The sequence below is a fragment of the Oncorhynchus gorbuscha genome, unplaced genomic scaffold (genome assembly GCF_021184085.1).
Source record: "Oncorhynchus gorbuscha isolate QuinsamMale2020 ecotype Even-year unplaced genomic scaffold, OgorEven_v1.0 Un_scaffold_3683, whole genome shotgun sequence".
Classification (NCBI taxonomy): Eukaryota; Metazoa; Chordata; class Actinopteri; order Salmoniformes; family Salmonidae; genus Oncorhynchus; species Oncorhynchus gorbuscha.
The window spans coordinates 1-20000 of NW_025747867.1; the positions used below are offsets into that span (position 1 = coordinate 1).

At 49.7% G+C, this 20000-nt stretch overlaps 1 protein-coding gene across 1 annotated transcript in view; it reads right to left on the reverse strand.

Moving 5' to 3' along the window:
- Nucleotides 1-1234: 1234 nt before the first annotated feature.
- LOC124028047 (slit homolog 2 protein-like) overlaps nucleotides 1235-20000 on the reverse strand; it is a gene marked incomplete at its 3' end in the record, with an annotated part of 27286 nt that continues 8520 nt past the window's right edge. Inside the window, exons 4-10 of the mRNA XM_046340217.1 lie at nucleotides 19137-19274; nucleotides 6694-6934; nucleotides 6257-6387; nucleotides 5373-5527; nucleotides 2964-3106; nucleotides 2124-2281; nucleotides 1235-1449 (exon numbers count right to left, since the gene is read on the reverse strand). Of these exons, the coding sequence (XP_046196173.1) occupies nucleotides 1235-1449; nucleotides 2124-2281; nucleotides 2964-3106; nucleotides 5373-5527; nucleotides 6257-6387; nucleotides 6694-6934; nucleotides 19137-19274 (1181 nt within the window). The remainder of the gene's footprint in view (nucleotides 1450-2123; nucleotides 2282-2963; nucleotides 3107-5372; nucleotides 5528-6256; nucleotides 6388-6693; nucleotides 6935-19136; nucleotides 19275-20000) is intronic.

Here is a 20000-nt window from a genome sequence, read left to right on the forward strand (position 1 = left end):
CTCTGTCGCAGGCGTCCCTCCCTCCCTCCCTCCCTCCCTCCCTCCCTCCCTCCCTCCCTCCCTCCCTCCCTCCCTCACCTCTGTCGCAGGCATCCCCCCTCCCCCTCCCTCCTCCCCCTCTCTCCCTCCCTTCTCCCTCCCCCTCCGTCCCTCCCTCCCTCCCTCCCTCCCTCCCTCCCTCCCTCCCTCCCTCCCTCCCTCCCTCCCTCACCTCTGTCGCAGGCGTCCCTCCCTCCCTCCCTCCCTCACCTCTGTCGCAGGCATCCCCCTCCCCCCCTCTCTCCCTCCCTCCCTCCCTCAGTTAGAGCAGACAGACAGATGAACAGACAGACAGTGAGACCGATGTGGAGACCCTCCCTCCCTCCCTCCCTCCCTCCCTCCCTCCCTCCCTCCCTCCCTCCCTCCCTCCCTCCCTCCCTCCCTCACCTCTGTCGCAGGCGTCCCCCCTCCCCCTCTCTCCCACCCTCCCTCCCTCCCTCCCTCCCTCACCTCTGTCGCAGGCGTCCCCCTCCCTCCCTCCCTCCCTCCCTCCCTCCCTCCCTCCCTCCCTCACCTCTGTCGCAGGCATCCCCCTCCCCCTCCCTCCTCCCCCCTCTCTCCCTCCCTTCTCCCTCCCTCCCCCCCTCCGTCCCTCCCTCCCTCCCTCCCTCCCTCCCTCACCTCTGTCTCAGGCGTCCCTCCCTCCCTCCCTCCCTCCCTCCCTCCCTCCCTCCCTCCCTCCCTCACCTCTGTCGCAGGCGTCCCCCCCCCCCCCCTCCCTCCCTCCCTCCCCCTCCCTCCCTCCCTCCCTCCCTCCCTCCCTCCCTCACCTCTGTCGCAGGCGTCCTCCCTCCCTCCCCCTCCCTCCCTCCCTCCCTCCCTCCCTCCCTCCCTCCCTCCCTCCCTCCCCTCACCTCTGTCGCAGGCATCCCCCTCCCCCCTCCCTCCTCCCCCTCTCCCTCCCTCCCCCTCCCCCTCCCCCTCCCTCCCTCCCTCCCTCCCTCCCTCCCTCCCTCCCTCCCTCCCTCCCTCCCTCCCTCCCTCCCTCCCTCCCTCCCTCCCTCCCTCCCTCACCTCTGTCGCAGGCCTCCCTCCCTCCCTCCCTCCCTCCCTCCCTCCCTCCCTCCCTCCCTCACCTCTGTCGCAGGCATCCCCCTCCCCCTCTCTCCCTCCCTCCCTCCCTCAGTTAGAGCAGACAGACAGATGAACAGACAGACAGTGAGACCGATGTGGAGACCCTCCCTCCCTCCCTCACCTCTGTCGCAGGCGTCCCCCGTGTATCCTAGGTTACATTGACAGTAGGCCTTGCCCAGGCCAGACAGCCTACATTTCCCATGTTTACACCTGGTCAGCTGACAGGGGTCCAGCACTTCCTGGTCTGCCTCGTCACACAGCACCCCGAGGAATCCTGGCTGGCAGCGACAGGAGTACGAGTAGGAATTGATAGGAAGACATGAACCATGGATACACCTGCAGGAAGGAGGAGGGAGAGGGAGGAGGGGGAGGGAGAGAGAGATGGGGGAGGGAGAGAGAGGAGGGGGAGGGAGAGGACGGAGAGAGAGAGAGATGGGATGGAGGGGAGAGAGGAGGGGAGGGAGAGGACGGAGAGAGAGAGGGGGGGGGAGGGAGAGGACGGAGAGAGAGAGAGAGAGAGATGGAGGGAGAGAGGAGGGGGAGGGAGAGGACGGAGAGAGAGAGAGATGGGGGAGGGAGAGAGAGGAGGGGGAGGGAGAGGACGGAGAGAGAGAGAGAGAGGGGAGGGGGAGGGAGAGGACGGAGAGAGAGAGAGATGGGATGGAGGGAGAGAGGAGGGGGAGGGAGAGATGGGGGGAGGGAGAGGACAGAGCGAGAGAGAGAGAAGGGGAGGCAGAGGGGAGGGGAAATACAATTTAAATGGATTTAAATCCCACAACCAAACAAAAAAATGGTCATCCCTTCCCCCTCCCTTCCATCCCTCTCCATTCTCCATCCTCCCCCTCACCCCTCACCCCCATCCCTCTCCATTCTCCCCCTCACCCCTCACCCCTCACCCCCATCCCTCTCCATCCTCACCCCTCACCCCCATCCTTCTCCATCCTCACCCCTCACCCCCATCCCTCTCCATCCTCCCCCTCACCCCTCACCCCCATCCCCAGTCCACTGACTTGTTCCCATCACAGGGGTTGTTGACCTGGTCCTGACAACGGTCTCCGGTCCACCCAGGGTGGCAGGTACAGGAGAAGCCTCTCTGACCGGTTGGGTGGCACTCACCCTGGCCACACACCCCTGCCTGGCATGGCTGGCATCCCGCTTCAACCCCAGTCTGGAAAACACAACAGGGTTCAGTTTAGAGGTGGAACAGCGTGTGTGAGTGTTTCAATACACCTGACCCAATACAACTGACCCCCAGGTCCTGTCCCTGTCCCTGCTCCAGTCTGACCCCCAGGTCCTGTCCCTGCTCCAGTCTGACCCCAGGTCCTGTACCTGCTCCAGTCTGACCCCCAGGTCCTGTCCCTGCTCCAGTCTGACCCCCAGGTCCTGTCCCTGCTCCAGTCTGACCCCAGGTCCTGTCCCTGCTCCAGTCTGACCCCCAGGTCCTGTCCCTGCTCCAGTCTGACCCCCAGGTCCTGTCCCTGTCCCTGCTCCAGTCTGACCCCCAGGTCCTGTCCCTGTCCCTGCTCCAGTCTGACCCCCAGGTCCTGTCCCTGTCCCTGCTCCAGTCTGAACCCCAGGTCCTGTACCCGTCCCTGCTCCAGCCCGACCCCCAGGTCTTGTACCTGTCCCTGCTCCAGTCTGACCCCCAGGTCCTGTCCCTGCTCCAGTCTGACCCCCAGGTCCTGTCCCTGTCCCTGCTCCAGTCTGACCCCCAGGTCCTGTCCCTGTCCCTGCTCCAGTCTGACCCCCAGGTCCTGTCCCTGCTCCAGTCTGACCCCCAGGTCCTGTCCCTGCTCCAGTCTGACCCCCAGGTCCAGTCCCTGCTCCAGTCTGACCCCCAGGTCCTGTACCTGTCCCTGCTCCAGCCCGACCCCCAGGTCCTGCAGCTGTCCGTTGATGTAGAGGTTCCTGAGACAGCCGTGGAAGCTGGTCCCGTTCTGCCCCCCAACTCCAGACTGCAGCGCTGCAGGGACTGACCAACGATCTGGCATACCTGGAGAGAGGGAGAGAGAGAGAGAGAGAGAGAGAGAGAGAGAGAGAGAGAGAGGGAGAGGGAGAGGGAGAGAGAGAGAGAGAGAGAGCCAGAGAGAGGGAGAGGGAGAGGGAGAGAGAGAGAGCATCACAGCAGCAAGATTTGTGACCTGTTGCCACGAGAAAAGGGCAACCAGTGAAGAACAAACACCATTGTAAATACAACCCATATTTATGCTTATTTATTTTATCTTGTGTCCTTTAACAATTTGTAAGAAAGAGAAGAAGAGAGACACAGAGAGAGGTAGAAAGAGAAGAAGAGAGACACACAGAGAGGTAGAAAGAGAAGAAGAGAGACACACAGAGAGGTAGAAAGAGAAGAAGAGACACACAGAGAAAGAAAGAGAAGAAGAGACACACAGAGAGGTAGAAAGAGAAGAAGAGAGACACACAGAGAAAGAGAAGAAGAGAGACACAGAGAAAGAGAAGAAGAGAGACACACAGAGAAAGAGAAGAAGAGAGACACACAGAGAATGAAAGAGAAGAAGAGACACACAGAGAGAGAAAGAGAAGAAGAGAGACACACAGAGAAAGAAAGAGAAGAAGAGACACACAGAGAAAGAAAGAGAAGAAGAGACACACAGAGAAAGAAAGAGAAGAAGAGACACACAGAGAGGTAGAAAGAGAAGAAGAGAGACACACAGAGAAAGAGAAGAAGAGAGACACAGAGAAAGAGAAGAAGAGAGACACACAGAGAAAGAGAAGAAGAGAGACACACAGAGAATGAAAGAGAAGAAGAGACACACAGAGAGAGAAAGAGAAGAAGAGAGACACACAGAGAAAGAAAGAGAAGAAGAGAGACACACAGAGAAAGAAAGAGAAGAAGAGAGACACACAGAGAAAGAAAGAGAAGAAGAGAGACACACAGAGAAAGAAAGAGAAGAAGAGAGACACACAGAGAGAGAAAGAGAAGGAGAGACACAGAGAAAGAGAAGAAGAGAGACAGACACAGAAAGAAAGAGAAGAAGAGAGACAGACAGAGAAAGAGAAGAGAGACACACAGAAAGAAAGAGAAGAAGAGAGACACACAGAAAGAAAGAGAAGAAGAGAGACACACACAGAAAGAAAGAGAAGAAGAGAGACAGACAGAGAAAGAGAAGAGAGACACACAGAAAGAAAGAGAAGAAGAGAGACACACAGAGAGAAAGAGAAGAAGAGAGACACAGAGAAAGAAAGAGAAGAAGACACACAGAGAGGTAGAAAGAGAAGAAGAGAGACACACAGAAAGAAAGAGAAGAAGAGAGACACACAGAGAGAAAGAGAAGAAGAGAGACACAGAGAAAGACAGAGAAGAAGAGAGACACAGAGAGAAAGAGAAGAAGAGAGACACAGAGAAAGAAAGAGAAGAAGACACACACAGAGAGGTAGAAAGAGAAGAAGAGAGACACACAGAGAGAAAGAGAAGAAGAGAGACACACACAGAGAGAAAGAGAAGAAGAGAGACACAGAGAGGTAGAAAGAGAAGAAGAGAGACACACAGAGAAAGAAAGAGAAGAAGAGAGACACAGAGAAAGAAAGAGAAGAAGACACACAGAGAGGTAGAAAGAGAAGAAGAGAGACACACAGAAAGAAAGAGAAGAAGAGAGACACACAGAGAGAAAGAGAAGAAGAGAGACACAGAGAAAGAAAGAGAAGAAGACACACACAGAGAGGTAGAAAGAGAAGAAGAGAGACACACAGAGAGAAAGAGAAGAAGAGAGACACACACAGAGAGAAAGAGAAGAAGAGAGACACAGAGAGGTAGAAAGAGAAGAAGAGAGACACACAGAGGTAGAAAGAGAAGAAGAGAGACACAGAGAGAAAGAGAAGAAGAGAGACACACACAGAGAGAAAGAGAAGAAGAGAGACACAGAGAGGTAGAAAGAGAAGAAGAGAGACACACAGAGGTAGAAAGAGAAGAAGAGAGACACAGAGAGAAAGAGAAGAAGAGAGACACACAGAGGTAGAAAGAGAAGAAGAGAGACACAGAGAGAAAGAGAAGAAGAGAGACACAGAGAGAGAGAGAAGAAGAGAGACACACAGAGGTAGAAAGAGAAGAAGAGAGACACAGAGAGAAAGAGAAGAAGAGAGACACAGAGAGAGAGAAAGAGAAGAAGAGAGACACAGAGAGAGATGATACGTCACATATGGAACCAACACGTTTTATAGCTTGTTAAGGGAGGGTTAGAGGGAGCGACAATACGTCCCAGAAACCCCCTCTTCCCTAACACACACAGTGTATAACGTACCTCCCAGGTATAGAGGAGAATCGATGCTGAGTGTTGACTGTTTACTCAGAGAGTTGATAGACTTGACTGGTCCTCCATCAATAGACAGAGATACAGTCTGATCTGATGCCACCAACTCTACCACATGGAATACACCGTCATTTACTGTCTCCACACTGAGAGGAGAGAGAGAGAGAGAGAGAGAGAGAGAGAGAGAGAGAGAGAGAGAGAGAGAGAGAGAGAGAGAGAGAGAGAGAGAGGGGGAGGAGAGAGAGAGAGAGAGAGAGAGAGAGAGAGAGAGAGAGAGAGAGAGAGAGAGAGAGAGAGAGAGAGAGAGAGAGAGAGGGGGAGAGAGAGAGAGAGAGAGGAGAGAGCGAGAGAGAGAGAGGGGGAGAGAGAGAGAGAGAGAGAGAGAGAGAGAGAGAGAGAGAGAGAGAGAGAGAGAGAGAGAGAGAGAGAGAGGAGGGAGAGAGAGAGAGGGGGAGAGAGAGAGGGGGGGGAGAGACAGAGAGAGAGAGAGGGGGTAGGGAGAGAGAGAGAGAGAGAGAGAGAGGGGGAGAGGAGAGAGGAGTGAGAGAGAGAGGAGGGGGAGAGAGAGACAGAGAGAGAGAGAGAGACAGAGAACAGAGAACAGAGAGAGAGTGAGTGTGTGGTATGGTGTGTGGTATGGTGTGTGTGGTATGGTGTGTGGTATGTTGTGTGTTATGGTGTGTGTTATGGTGTGTGTGTGTGGTATGGTGTGTGTGGTATGGTGTGTGTGTGTTATGGTGTGTGTGTGTGTGGTATGGTGTGTGTGGTATGGTGTGTGGTATGGTGTGTGGTATGGTGTGTGTGTGGTATTGTGGTATGGTGTGTGTGGTATGGTGTGTGTGTGTGTTATGGTGTGTGTGTGTGTGGTATGTTACCTGTATATAGCAGAGGCAGGGTTTGTTCCAGTGTGGTAGCTGACACGGAGACGTCCTCTATACAACTCTATGGTAATGTGGTCCTTGTCTCCTTTGTACAGCAACACACCACTGTCCTCATCTGTAGCAATCTGACAGAAACACACACACACACACACACACACACACACACACACACACACACACACACACACACACACACACACACACACACACACACACACACACACACACACACACACACACACACACACACACACACACACCTTTGTTTAATCACCCCTTATAGTTATAAGTCAGTCAAGGAAGTGATGATGACATGTGTGTGTGTGTGTGTGTGTGTGTGTGTGTGTGTGTGTGTGTGTGTGTGTGTGTGTGTGTGTGTGTGTGTGTGTGTGTGTGTGTGTGTGTGTGTGTGTGTGTGTGTGTGTGTGTACCTGTAGTGTGATGTTTGTCTCAGGTGTGATTAGACTAGAGGGCAGCTGCAGGTAAGACCGTCGGTTGACAAAGTTGACACTGGCTAGCGTCTCGCACCACTCGCCCTCGTAACCATGGAGACACTGACAACGGGGGTCCGTCTCCACGATAACGCACTGCGCTCCGTTCATACACTCGTGGTCGTCACAGGGACTGGTGCGCGGCAGAACCATGGGAGGAGGGAACTCACAGAACAGACCGCTGAAAACAAACATAACAACCATCAGGGTCTCACAGAACAGACTGCTGAAAACAAACATAACAACCATCAGGGACTCACAGAACAGACTGCTGAAAACAAACATAACAACCATCAGGGTCTCACAGAACAGACTGCTGAAAACAAACAAAACAACCATCAGGGACTCACAGAACAGACCGCTGAATTCATTTTTATCCCGAATAACTCCACAGTTCTTAATGATGACAAGCATACCCATAACATGACACAGCCACTGTGCTTTAAAATATGGAGAGCGGTACTCAGTGATGTGTTGTGTTGGATTTGCCCCAAACACAACACTTTGTATTCAGGACAAAAAGTGTATTTCTTTGCCATATTTTGTGCAGTTTTACTTACGAGCCTTGTTGCAAACAGGATGCATGTTTTGGAATATTTTTTAGTCTGTACAGGCTTCCTTCTTTTCACTCTGTCATTTAGGTTAGTATTGTGGAGTAACTACAATGTTGTTGATCCATCCTCAGTTTTCTCCCATCACAGCCATTAAACTCTGTAACTGTTTTAAAGTCACCATTGGCCTTATGGTGAAATTCCTGAGCGGTTTCCTTCCTCTCCGGCAACTGAGTTAAGAAGGATGCCTGTATCTTTGTAGTGATTGTTTTTTTTTACCCATCGACCAATACTTGCCCTTCTTTGTGAGGCATTGGAAAACCTCCCTGGTCTTTGTGGTTGAATCTGTGTTTGAAATTCAAACCTTACAGATAATTGTATGTGTGGGGTACATGTTCTATTCTGCTCCTATTCTGTTCTATTCTGCTCCTGTTCTGTTCTATTCTGCTCCTGTTCTGTTCTACTCTGCTCCTGTTCTGTTCTACTCTGCTCCTGTTCTGTTCTACTCTGCTCCTGTTCTGTTCTACTCTGCTCCTGTTCTGTTCTACTCTGCTCCTGTTCTGTTCTATTCTGCTCCTGTTCTGTTCTATTCTGCTCCTGTTCTGTTCTACTCTGCTCCTGTTCTGTTCTACTCTGCTCCTGTTCTGTTCTACTCTGCTCCTGTTCTGCTCCTGTTCTGTTCTATTCTGCTCTTGTTCTGTTCTACTCTGCTCCTATTCTGTTCTACTCTGCTCCTGTTCTGTTCTGCTCCTGTTCTGTTCTACTCTGCTCCTGTTCTGTTCTACTCTGCTCCTGTTCTGTTCTACTCTGCTCCTGTTCTGTTCTACTCTGCTCCTGTTCTGTTCTACTCCTGTTCTGTTCTACTCTGCTCCTGTTCTGCTCCTGTTCTGTTCTACTCCTGTTCTGCTCCTGTTCTGTTCTACTCTGCTCCTGTTCTGTTCTACTCCTGTTCTGTTCTACTCTGCTCCTGTTCTGTTCTATTCTGCTCCTGTTCTGTTCTACTCTGCTCCTGTTCTGTTCTACTCTGCTCCTGTTCTGTTCTACTCTGCTCCTGTTCTGCTCCTGTTCTGTTCTATTCTGCTCCTGTTCTGTTCTATTCTGCTCCTGTTCTGTTCTACTCTGCTCCTGTTCTGTTCTACTCTGCTCCTGTTCTGTTCTATTCTGCTCCTGTTCTGTTCTACTCTGCTCCTGTTCTGTTCTACTCTGCTCCTGTTCTGTTCTACTCTGCTCCTGTTCTGTTCTACTCTGCTCCTGTTCTGTTCTGCTCCTGTCCTGTTCTACTCTGCTCCTGTTCTGTTCTGTTCTATTCTGCTCCTGTTCTGTTCTACTCTGCTCCTGTTCTGTTCTACTCTACTCCTGTTCTGTTCTACTCTGCTCCTGTTCTGTTCTACTCTGCTCCTGTTCTGTTCTACTCTGCTCCTGTTCTGTTCTACTCTGCTCCTGTTCTGTTCTGCTCCTGTCCTGTTCTACTCTGCTCCTGTCCTATTCTGCTCCTGTTCTGTTCTACTCTGCTCCTGTTCTGTTCTACTCTACTCCTGTTCTGTTCTACTCTGCTCCTGTTCTGTTCTACTCTGCTCCTGTTCTGTTCTACTCTGCTCCTGTTCTGTTCTACTCTGCTCCTGTTCTGTTCTACTCTGCTCCTGTTCTGTTCTACTCTGCTCCTGTTCTGTTCTACTCTGCTCCTGTTCTGTTCTATTCTGCTCCTGTTCTGTTCTATTCTGCTCCTGTTCTGTTCTACTCTGCTCCTGTTCTGCTCCTGTTCTGTTCTACTCTGCTACTGTTCTGTTCTATTCTGCTCCTGTTCTGTTCTACTCTGCTCCTGTTCTGTTCTATTCTGCTCCTGTTCTGTTCTATTCTGCTCGTTCTGTTCTACTCTGCTCCTGTTCTGTTCTACTCTGCTCCTGTTCTGTTCTACTCTGCTCCTGTTCTGTTCTACTCTGCTCCTGTTCTGTTCTACTCTGCTCCTGTTCTGTTCTACTCTGCTCCTGTTCTACTCTGCTCCTGTTCTGCTCCTGTTCTGTTCTATTCTGCTCCTGTTCTGTTCTACTCTGCTCCTGTTCTGCCCCTGTTCTGTTCTACTCTGCTCCTGTTCTGTTCTACTCTGCTCCTGTTCTGTTCTACTCTGCTCCTGTTCTACTCTGCTCCTGTTCTGTTCTACTCTGCTCCTGTTCTGTTCTATTCTGCTCCTGTTCTGCTCCTGTTCTGTTCTACTCTGCTCCTGTTCTGCTCCTGTTCTGCTCCTGTTCTGCTCCTGTTCTGCTCCTGTTCTGTTCTACTCTGCTCCTGTTCTGCTCCTGTTCTGTTCTATTCTGCTCCTGTTCTGTTCTACTCTGCTCCTGTTCTGCTCCTGTTCTGCTCCTGTTCTGCTCCTGTTCTGTTCTACTCTGCTCCTGTTCTGCTCCTGTTCTGTTCTATTCTGCTCCTGTTCTGTTCTATTCTGCTCCTGTTCTGTTCTACTCTGCTCCTGTTCTGTTCTATTCTGCTCCTGTTCTGTTCTACTCTGCTCCTGTTCTGCTCCTGTTCTGTTCTACTCTGCTCCTGTTCTGCTCCTGTTCTGTTCTACTCTGCTCCTGTTCTGCTCCTGTTCTGTTCTATTCTGCTCCTGTTCTGTTCTATTCTGCTCCTGTTCTGTTCTACTCTGCTCCTGTTCTGTTCTATTCTGCTCCTGTTCTGTTCTACTCTGCTCCTGTTCTGCTCCTGTTCTGTTCTACTCTGCTCCTGTTCTGCTCCTGTTCTGTTCTACTCTGCTCCTGTTCTGTTCTACTCTGCTCCTGTTCTGTTCTACTCTGCTCCTGTTCTGCTCCTGTTCTGTTCTGCTCCTGTTCTGCTCCTGTTCTGTTCTACTCTGCTCCTGTTCTGCTCCTGTTCTGTTCTACTCTGCTCCTGTTCTGCTCCTGGTCTGTTCTACTCTGCTCCTGTTCTGCTCCTGTTCTGTTCTACTCTGCTCCTGTTCTACTCTGCTCCTGTTCTGCTCCTGTTCTGTTCTACTCTGCTCCTGTTCTGTTCTAAATGTCTGATTCTGTTCTACATATGAGCCACAAGGTGGTGCTGCAGGATAACTACACCTACAGACTCGTACTAAACCAGCCCCTACCTCATCATGAACGTTCAGGTTAACTACCCCTACAGACTGGTACTAAACCAGCCCCTACCTCATCATGAACGTTCAGGTTAACTACCCCTACAGACTGGTACTAAACCAGCCCCTACCTCATCATGAACGTTCAGGTTAACTACCCCTACAGACTGGTACTAAACCAGCCCCTACCTCATAATGAACGTTCAGGTTAACTACCCCTACAGACTGGTACTAAACCAGCCCCTACCTCATCATGAACGTTCAGGTTAACTACCCCTACAGACTGGTACTAAACCAGCCCCTACCTCATCATGAACGTTCAGGTTAACTACCCCTACAGACTGGTACTAAACCAGCCCCTACCTCATCATGAACGTTCAGGTTAACTACCCCTACAGACTGGTACTAAACCAGCCCCTACCTCATCATGAACGTTCAGGTTAACTACCCCTACAGACTGGTACTAAACCAGCCCCTACCTCATAATGAACGTTCAGGTTAACTACCCCTACAGACTGGTACTAAACCAGCCCCTACCTCATCATGAACGTTCAGGTTAACTACCCCTACAGACTGGTACTAAACCAGCCCCTACCTCATAATGAACGTTCAGGTTAACTACCCCTACAGACTGGTACTAAACCAGCCCCTACCTCATCATGAACGTTCAGGTTAACTACCCCTACAGACTGGTACTAAACCAGCCCCTACCTCATAATGAACGTTCAGGTTAACTACCCCTACAGACTGGTACTAAACCAGCCCCTACCTCATCATGAACATTCAGGTTAACTACCCCTACAGACTGGTACTAAACCAGCCCCTACCTCATCATGAACGTTCAGGTTAACTACCCCTACAGACTGGTACTAAACCAGCCCCGACCTCATCATGAACGTTCAGGTTAACTACCCCTACAGACTGGTACTAAACCAGCCCCTACCTCATCATGAACGTTCAGGTTAACTACCCCTACAGACTGGAACTAAACCAGCCCCTACCTCATCATGAACGTTCAGGTTAACTACCCCTACAGACTGGTACTAAACCAGCCCCTACCTCATCATGAACGTTCAGGTTAACTACACCTACAGACTGGTACTAAACCAGCCCCTACCTCATCATGAACGTTCAGGTTAACTACTCCTACAGACTGGTACTAAACCAGCCCCTACCTCATCATGAACGTTCAGGTTAACTACCCCTACAGCCTGGTACTAAACCAGCCCCTACCTCATCATGAACGTTCAGGTTAACTACCCCTACAGACTGGTACTAAACCAGCCCCTACCTCATCATGAACGTTCAGGTTAACTACCCCTACAGACTGGTACTAAACCAGGCCCTACCTCATCATGAACGTTCAGGTTAACTACCCCTACAGACTGGTACTAAACCAGCCCCTACCTCATCATGAACGTTCAGGTTAACTACCCCTACAGACTGGTACTAAACCAGCCCCTAACTCATCATGAACGTTCAGGTTAACTACCCCTACAGACTGGTACTAAACCAGCCCCTACCTCATCATGAACGTTCAGGTTAACCACCCCTACAGACTGGTACTAAACCAGCCCCTACCTCATCATGAACGTTCAGGTTAACCACCCCTACAGACTGGTACTAAACCAGCCCCTACCTCATCATGAACGTTCAGGTTAACTACCCCTACAGACTGGTACTAAACCAGCCCCTACCTCATCATGAACGTTCAGGTTAACTACCCCTACAGACTGGTACTAAACCAGCCCCTACCTCATCATGAACGTTCAGGTTAACTACCCCTACAGACTGGTACTAAACCAGCCCCTACCTCATCATGAACGTTCAGGTTAACTACCCCTACAGACTGGTACTAAACCAGCCCCTACCTCATCATGAACGTTCAGGTTAACTACCCCTACAGACTGGTACTAAACCAGCCCCTACCTCATCATGAACGTTCAGGTTAACTACCCCTACAGACTGGTACTAAACCAGCCCCTACCTCATAATGAACGTTCAGGTTAACTACCCCTACAGACTGGTACTAAACCAGCCCCTACCTCATCATGAACGTTCAGGTTAACTACCCCTACAGACTGGTACTAAACCAGCCCCTACCTCATCATGAACGTTCAGGTTAACTACCCCTACAGACTGGTACTAAACCAGCCCCTACCGCATCATGAACGTTCAGGTTAACTACCCCTACAGACTGGTACTAAACCAGCCCCTACCTCATCATGAACGTTCAGGTTAACTACCCCTACAGACTGGTACTAAACCAGCCCCTACCTCATCATGAACGTTCAGGTTAACTACCCCTACAGACTGGTACTAAACCAGCCCCTACCTCATCATGAACGTTCAGGTTAACTACCCCTACAGACTGGTACTAAACCAGCCCCTACCTCATCATGAACGTTCAGGTTAACTACCCCTACAGACTGGTACTAAACAGGTTAACTGCAGCAGAGGACTCTGGGTCTGTGGGTCTCCTCATGAGAGCCAGTTTCATCATGGCGCTTGATGGTTTTTGCAACTCCACTTGAAGAAACTTTCTTGACATTTTCCGTATTGACTGACCTTCATACCTAGATACCCTGGGGATATACTCTGACCCCTAGATACTCTGACCCTTAGATACTCTGGGGATATACTCTGACCCCTAGATACTCTGACCCCTAGATACTCTGACCCTTAGATACTCTGACCCCTAGATACTCTGACCCCTAGATACTCTGACCCTTAGATACTCTGGGGATATACTCTGACCCCTAGATACTCTGACCCCTAGATACTCTGACCCTTAGATACTCTGGGGATATACTCTGACCTCTAGATACTCTGACCCTTAGATACTCTGGGGATATACTCTGACCCCTAGATACTCTGGCCCCTAGATACTCTGACCCTTAGATACTCTGGGGATATACTCTGACCCCTAGATACTCTGACCCTTAGATACTCTGGGGATATACTCTGACCCCTACATTTACATTTACATTTAAGTCATTTAGCAGACGCTCTTATCCAGAGCGACTTACAAATTGGTGCATTCACCTTATGACATCCAGTGGAACAGTCACTTTACAATAGTGCATCTAAAACTTAAGGGGGGTGAGAGAGATTACTTATCCTATCCTAGGTATTCCTTAAAGAGGTGGGGTTTCAGGTGTCTCCGGAAGGTGGTGATTGACTCCGCTGTCCTGGCGTCGTGAGGGAGTCTGACCCCTAGATACTCTGGGGATATACTCTGACCCCTAGATACTCTGGGGATATACTCTGACCCCTAGATACTCTGACCCCTAGATACTCTGACCCCTAGATACTCTGACCCCTAGATACTCTGGGGATATACTCTGACCCCTAGATACTCTGACCCCTAGATACTCTGACCCCTAGATACTCTGACCCCTAGATACTCTGGGGAGATACTCTGACCCCTAGATACTCTGGGGATATACTCTGACCCCTAGATACTCTGGGGATATACTCTGACCCCTAGATACTATGGGGAGATACTCTGACCCCTAGATACTCTGACCCCTAGATACTCTGGGGATATACTCTGACCCCTAGATACTCTGACCCCTAGATACTCTGGGGATATACTCTGACCCCTAGATACTCTGGGGATATACTCTGACCCCTAGATACTCTGACCCCTAGATACTCTGACCCTTAGATACTCTGGGGATATACTCTGACCCCTAGATACTCTGGGGATATACTCTGACCCCTAGATACTCTGACCCTTAGATACTCTGGGGATATACTCTGACCCCTAGATACTCTGACCCCTAGATACTCTGACCCTTAGATACTCTGGGGATATACTCTGACCCCTAGATACTCTGACCTTAGATACTCTGGGGATATACTCTGACCCCTAGATACCCTGGGGATATACTCTGACCCCTAGATACTCTGTCCATTAGATACTCTGGGGATATACTCTGACCCCTAGATACTCTGGGGATATACTCTGACCACTAGATACTCTGACCCCTAGATACTCTGACCCCTAGATACTCTGTCCATTAGATACTCTGGGGATATACTCTGACCCCTAGATACTCTGGGGATATACTCTGACCCCTAGATACTCTGACCCTTAGATACTCTGGGGATATACTCTGACCCCTAGATACTCTGACCCTTAGATACTCTGGGGATATACTCTGACCCCTAGATACTCTGGCCCCTAGATACTCTGACCCTTAGATACTCTGGGGATATACTCTGACCCCTAGATACTCTGACCCTTAGATACTCTGGGGATATACTCTGACCCCTAGATACTCTGACCCCTAGATACTCTGACCCCTAGATACTCTGACCCCTAGATACTCTGACCCTTAGATACTCTGTCCCCTAGATACTCTGACCCTTAGATACTCTGGGGATATACTCTGACCCCTAGATACTCTGGGGGTATACTCTGACCCCTAGATACTCTGGGGATATACTCTGACCCCTAGATACTCTGACCCTTAGATACTCTGGGGATATACTCTGACCCCTAGATACTCTGACCCTTAGATACTCTGGGGATATACTCTGACCCCTAGATACTCTGGGGATATACTCTGACCCCTAGATACTCTGGCCCCTAGATACTCTGACCCTTAGATACTCTGGAGATATACTCTGACCCCTAGATACTCTGTCCCTTAGATACTCTGGGGATATATTCTGACCCCTAGATACCCTGGGGATATACTCTGACACCTATATACTCTGACCCTTAGATACTCTGGGGATATATTCTGACCCCTAGATACTCTGACCCCTAGATACTCTGGGGATATACTCTGACCCCTAGATACTCTGGGGGTATACTCTGACCCCTAGATACTCTGACCCTTAGATACTCTGGGGATATACTCTGACCCCTAGATACCCTGGGGATATACTCTGACCCCTAGATACTCTGACCCTTAGATACTCTGGGGATATACTCTGACCCCTAGATACTCTGGGGATATACTCTGACCCCTAGATACTCTGACCCCTAGATACTCTGACCCTTAGATACTCTGGGGATATATACTCTGACCCCTAGATACTCTGACCCTTAGATACTCTGGGGATATACTCTGACCCCTAGATACTCTGGGGATATACTCTGACCCCTAGATACTCTGGCCCCTAGATACTCTGACCCTTAGATACTCTGGAGATATACTCTGACCCCTAGATACTCTGTCCCTTAGATACTCTGGGGATATATTCTGACCCCTAGATACCCTGGGGATATACTCTGACACCTAGATACTCTGACCCTTAGATACTCTGGGGATATATTCTGACCCCTAGATACTCTGACCCTTAGATACTCTGGGGATATACTCTGACCCCTAGATACCCTGGGGATATACTCTGACCCCTAGATACTCTGACCCTTAGATACTCTGGGGATATACTCTGACCCCTAGATACTCTGGGGATATACTCTGACCCCTAGATACTCTGGGGATATACTCTGACCCCTAGATACTCTGACCTTAGATACTCTGGGGATATACTCTGACCCCTAGATACTCTGTCCATTAGATACTCTGGGGATATACTCTGACCCCTAGATACTCTGGGGATATACTCTGACCCCTAGATACTCTGACCCTTAGATACTCTGGGGATATACTCTGACCCCTAGATACTCTGACCCCTAGATACTCTGACCCCTAGATACTCTGACCCCTAGATACTCTGACCCTTAGATACTCTGGGGATATACTCTGACCCCTAGATACTCTGGCCCCTAGATACTCTGACCCTTAGATACTCTGGGGATATACTCTGACCCCTAGATACTCTGACCCTTAGATACTCTGGGGATATACTCTGACCCCTAGATACTCTGGGGATATACTCTGACCCCTAGATACTCTGGGGATATACTCTGACCCCTAGATACTCTGACCTTAGATACTCTGGGGATATACTCTGACCCCTAGATACCCTGGGGATATACTCTGACCCCTAGATACTCTGTCCATTAGATACTCTGGGGATATACTCTGACCCCTAGATACTCTGGGGATATACTCTGACCCCTAGATACTCTGACCCTTAGATACTCTGGGGATATACTCTGACCCCTAGATACTCTGACCCCTAGATACTCTGACCCTTAGATACTCTGGGGATATACTCTGACCCCTAGATACTCTGACCCTTAGATACTCTGGGGATATACTCTGACCCCTAGATACTCTGGCCCCTAGATACTCTGACCCTTAGATACTCTGGGGATATACTCTGACCCCTAGATACTCTGACCCTTAGATACGCTGGGGATATACTCTGACCCCTAGATACTCTGACCCCTAGATACTCTGACCCCTAGATACTCTGGGGATATACTCTGACCCCTAGATACTCTGACCCCTAGATACTCTGACCCCTAGATACTCTGACCCTTAGATACTCTGGGGATATATACTCTGACCCCTAGATACTCTGACCCTTAGATACTCTGGGGATATACTCTGACCCCTAGATACTCTGGGGATATACTCTGACCCCTAGATACTCTGACCCTTAGATACTCTGGGGATATACTCTGACCCCTAGATACTCTGGGGATATACTCTGACCCCTAGATACTCTGGCCCCTAGATACTCTGACCCTTAGATACTCTGGAGATATACTCTGACCCCTAGATACTCTGTCCCTTAGATACTCTGGGGATATATTCTGACCCCTAGATACCCTGGGGATATATTCTGACCCCTAGATACTCTGACCCTTAGATACTCTGGGGATATACTCTGACCCCTAGATACCCTGGGGATATACTCTGACCCCTAGATACTCTGACCCTTAGATACTCTGGGGATATACTCTGACCCCTAGATACTCTGGGGATATACTCTGACGCCTAGATACTCTGGGGATATACTCTGACCCCTAGATACTCTGGGGATATACTCTGACCCCTAGATACTCTGGGGATATATACTCTGACCCCTAGATACTCTGGGGATATACTCTGACCCCTAGATACTCTGACCTTAGATACTCTGGGGATATACTCTGACCCCTAGATACCCTGGGGATATACTCTGACCCCTAGATACTCTGTCCATTAGATACTCTGGGGATATACTCTGACCCCTAGATACTCTGGGGATATACTCTGACCCCTAGATACTCTGACCCCTAGATACTCTGACCTTAGATACTCTGGGGATATACTCTGACCCCTAGATACTCTGTCCATTAGATACTCTGGGGATATACTCTGACCCCTAGATACTCTGGGGATATACTCTGACCCCTAGATACTCTGACCCTTAGATACTCTGGGGATATACTCTGACCCCTAGATACTCTGACCCCTAGATACTCTGACCCTTAGATACTCTGGGGATATACTCTGACCCCTAGATACTCTGACCCTTAGATACTCTGGGGATATACTCTGACCCCTAGATACTCTGGCCCCTAGATACTCTGACCCTTAGATACTCTGGGGATATACTCTGATCCCTAGATACTCTGACCCTTAGATACTCTGGGGATATACTCTGACCCCTAGATACTCTGACCCCTAGATACTCTGACCCCTAGATACTCTGGGGATATACTCTGACCCCTAGATACTCTGACCCCTAGATACTCTGACCCTTAGATACTCTGGGGATATATACTCTGACCCCTAGATACTCTGACCCTTAGATACTCTGGGGATATACTCTGACCCCTAGATACTCTGGGGATATACTCTGACCCTTAGATACTCTGGGGATATACTCTGACCCCTAGATACTCTGGGGATATACTCTGACCCCTAGATACTCTGGCCCCTAGATACTCTGTCCCTTAGATACTCTGGGGATATATTCTGACCCCTAGATACCCTGGGGATATACTCTGACCCCTAGATACTCTGGGGATATACTCTGACCCCTAGATACCCTGGGGATATACTCTGACCCCTAGATACTCTGACCCTTAGATACTCTGGGGATATACTCTGACCCCTAGATACTCTGGGGATATACTCTGACCCCTAGATACTCTGGGGATATACTCTGACCCCTAGATACTCTGGGGAGATACTCTGACCCCTAGATACTCTGACCCCTAGATACTCTGACCCCTAGATACTCTGACCCCTAGATACTCTGACCCCTAGATACTCTGACCCCTAGATACTCTGACCCCTAGATACTCTGACCCCTAGATACTCTGACCCCTAGATACTCTGGGGATATACTCTGACCCCTAGATACTCTGACCCCTAGATACTCTGGGGATATACTCTGACCCCTAGATACTCTGGGGATATACTCTGACCCCTAGATACTCTGGGGATATACTCTGACCCCTAGATACCCTGGGGATATACTCTGACCCCTAGATACTCTGACCCTTAGATACTCTGGGGATATACTCTGACCCCTAGATACTCTGGGGATATACTCTGACCCCTAGATACTCTGGGGATATACTCTGACCCCTAGATACTCTGGGGAGATACTCTGACCCCTAGATACTCTGACCTCTAGATACTCTGACCCCTAGATAATCTGTATATACAGCACCAGTCAAACATGTTGATGTCTTCACTATTATTCTACAATGTAGAAAATATAAAAAAATAAAGAAAAACCCTTGAATGAGTAGGTGTGTCCAAACTTTTGACTAGTACTGTGTGTGTGTGTGTGTGTCTAGGTGTGTGTGTGTGTGTCTAGGTGTGTGTGTGTGTGTCTAGGTGTGTGTGTGTGTGTCTAGGTGTGTGTGTGTGTCCTGTTACCTGTATCCCTCAGGACAGACACAGGTGTATCCGTTGACCGCATCAATACACTGAGCTCCGTTCTGACACTTGTTCTCCTCACAGTCATCATAGTCCAGCTCACACTGATCCCCCACGTAGCCTGGGGTACACTCACACCTGGAACACACACACACTGTTAATACAACACTCACACCTGGAACACACACACACACACTGTTCATACAACACTCACACCTGGAACACACACACACACTGTTAATACAACACTCACACCTGGAACACACACACACACACTGTTAATACAACACTCACACCTGGAACACACACACACACACACTGTTAATACAACACTCACACCTGGAACACACACACACACACACTGTTAATACAACACTCACACCTGGAACACACACACACACACACACTGTTAATACAACACTCACACCTGGAACACACACACACACACACACTGTTAATACAACACTCACACCTGGAACACACACACACACACTGTTAATACAACACTCACACCTGGAACACACACACACACACACACACACACACACACACACACACACTGTTAATACAACACTCACACCTGGAACACACACACACACACACTGTTAATACAACACTCACACCTGGAACACACACACACACACTGTTAATACAACACTCACACCTGGAACACACACACACACACACACACTGTTAATACAACACTCACACCTGGAACACACACACACACACTGTTAATACAACACTCACACCTGGAACACACACACACACACACACACACACACACACACACACACACACACACACACACACACACACACACACACACACACACACACACACACACACACACACACACACACA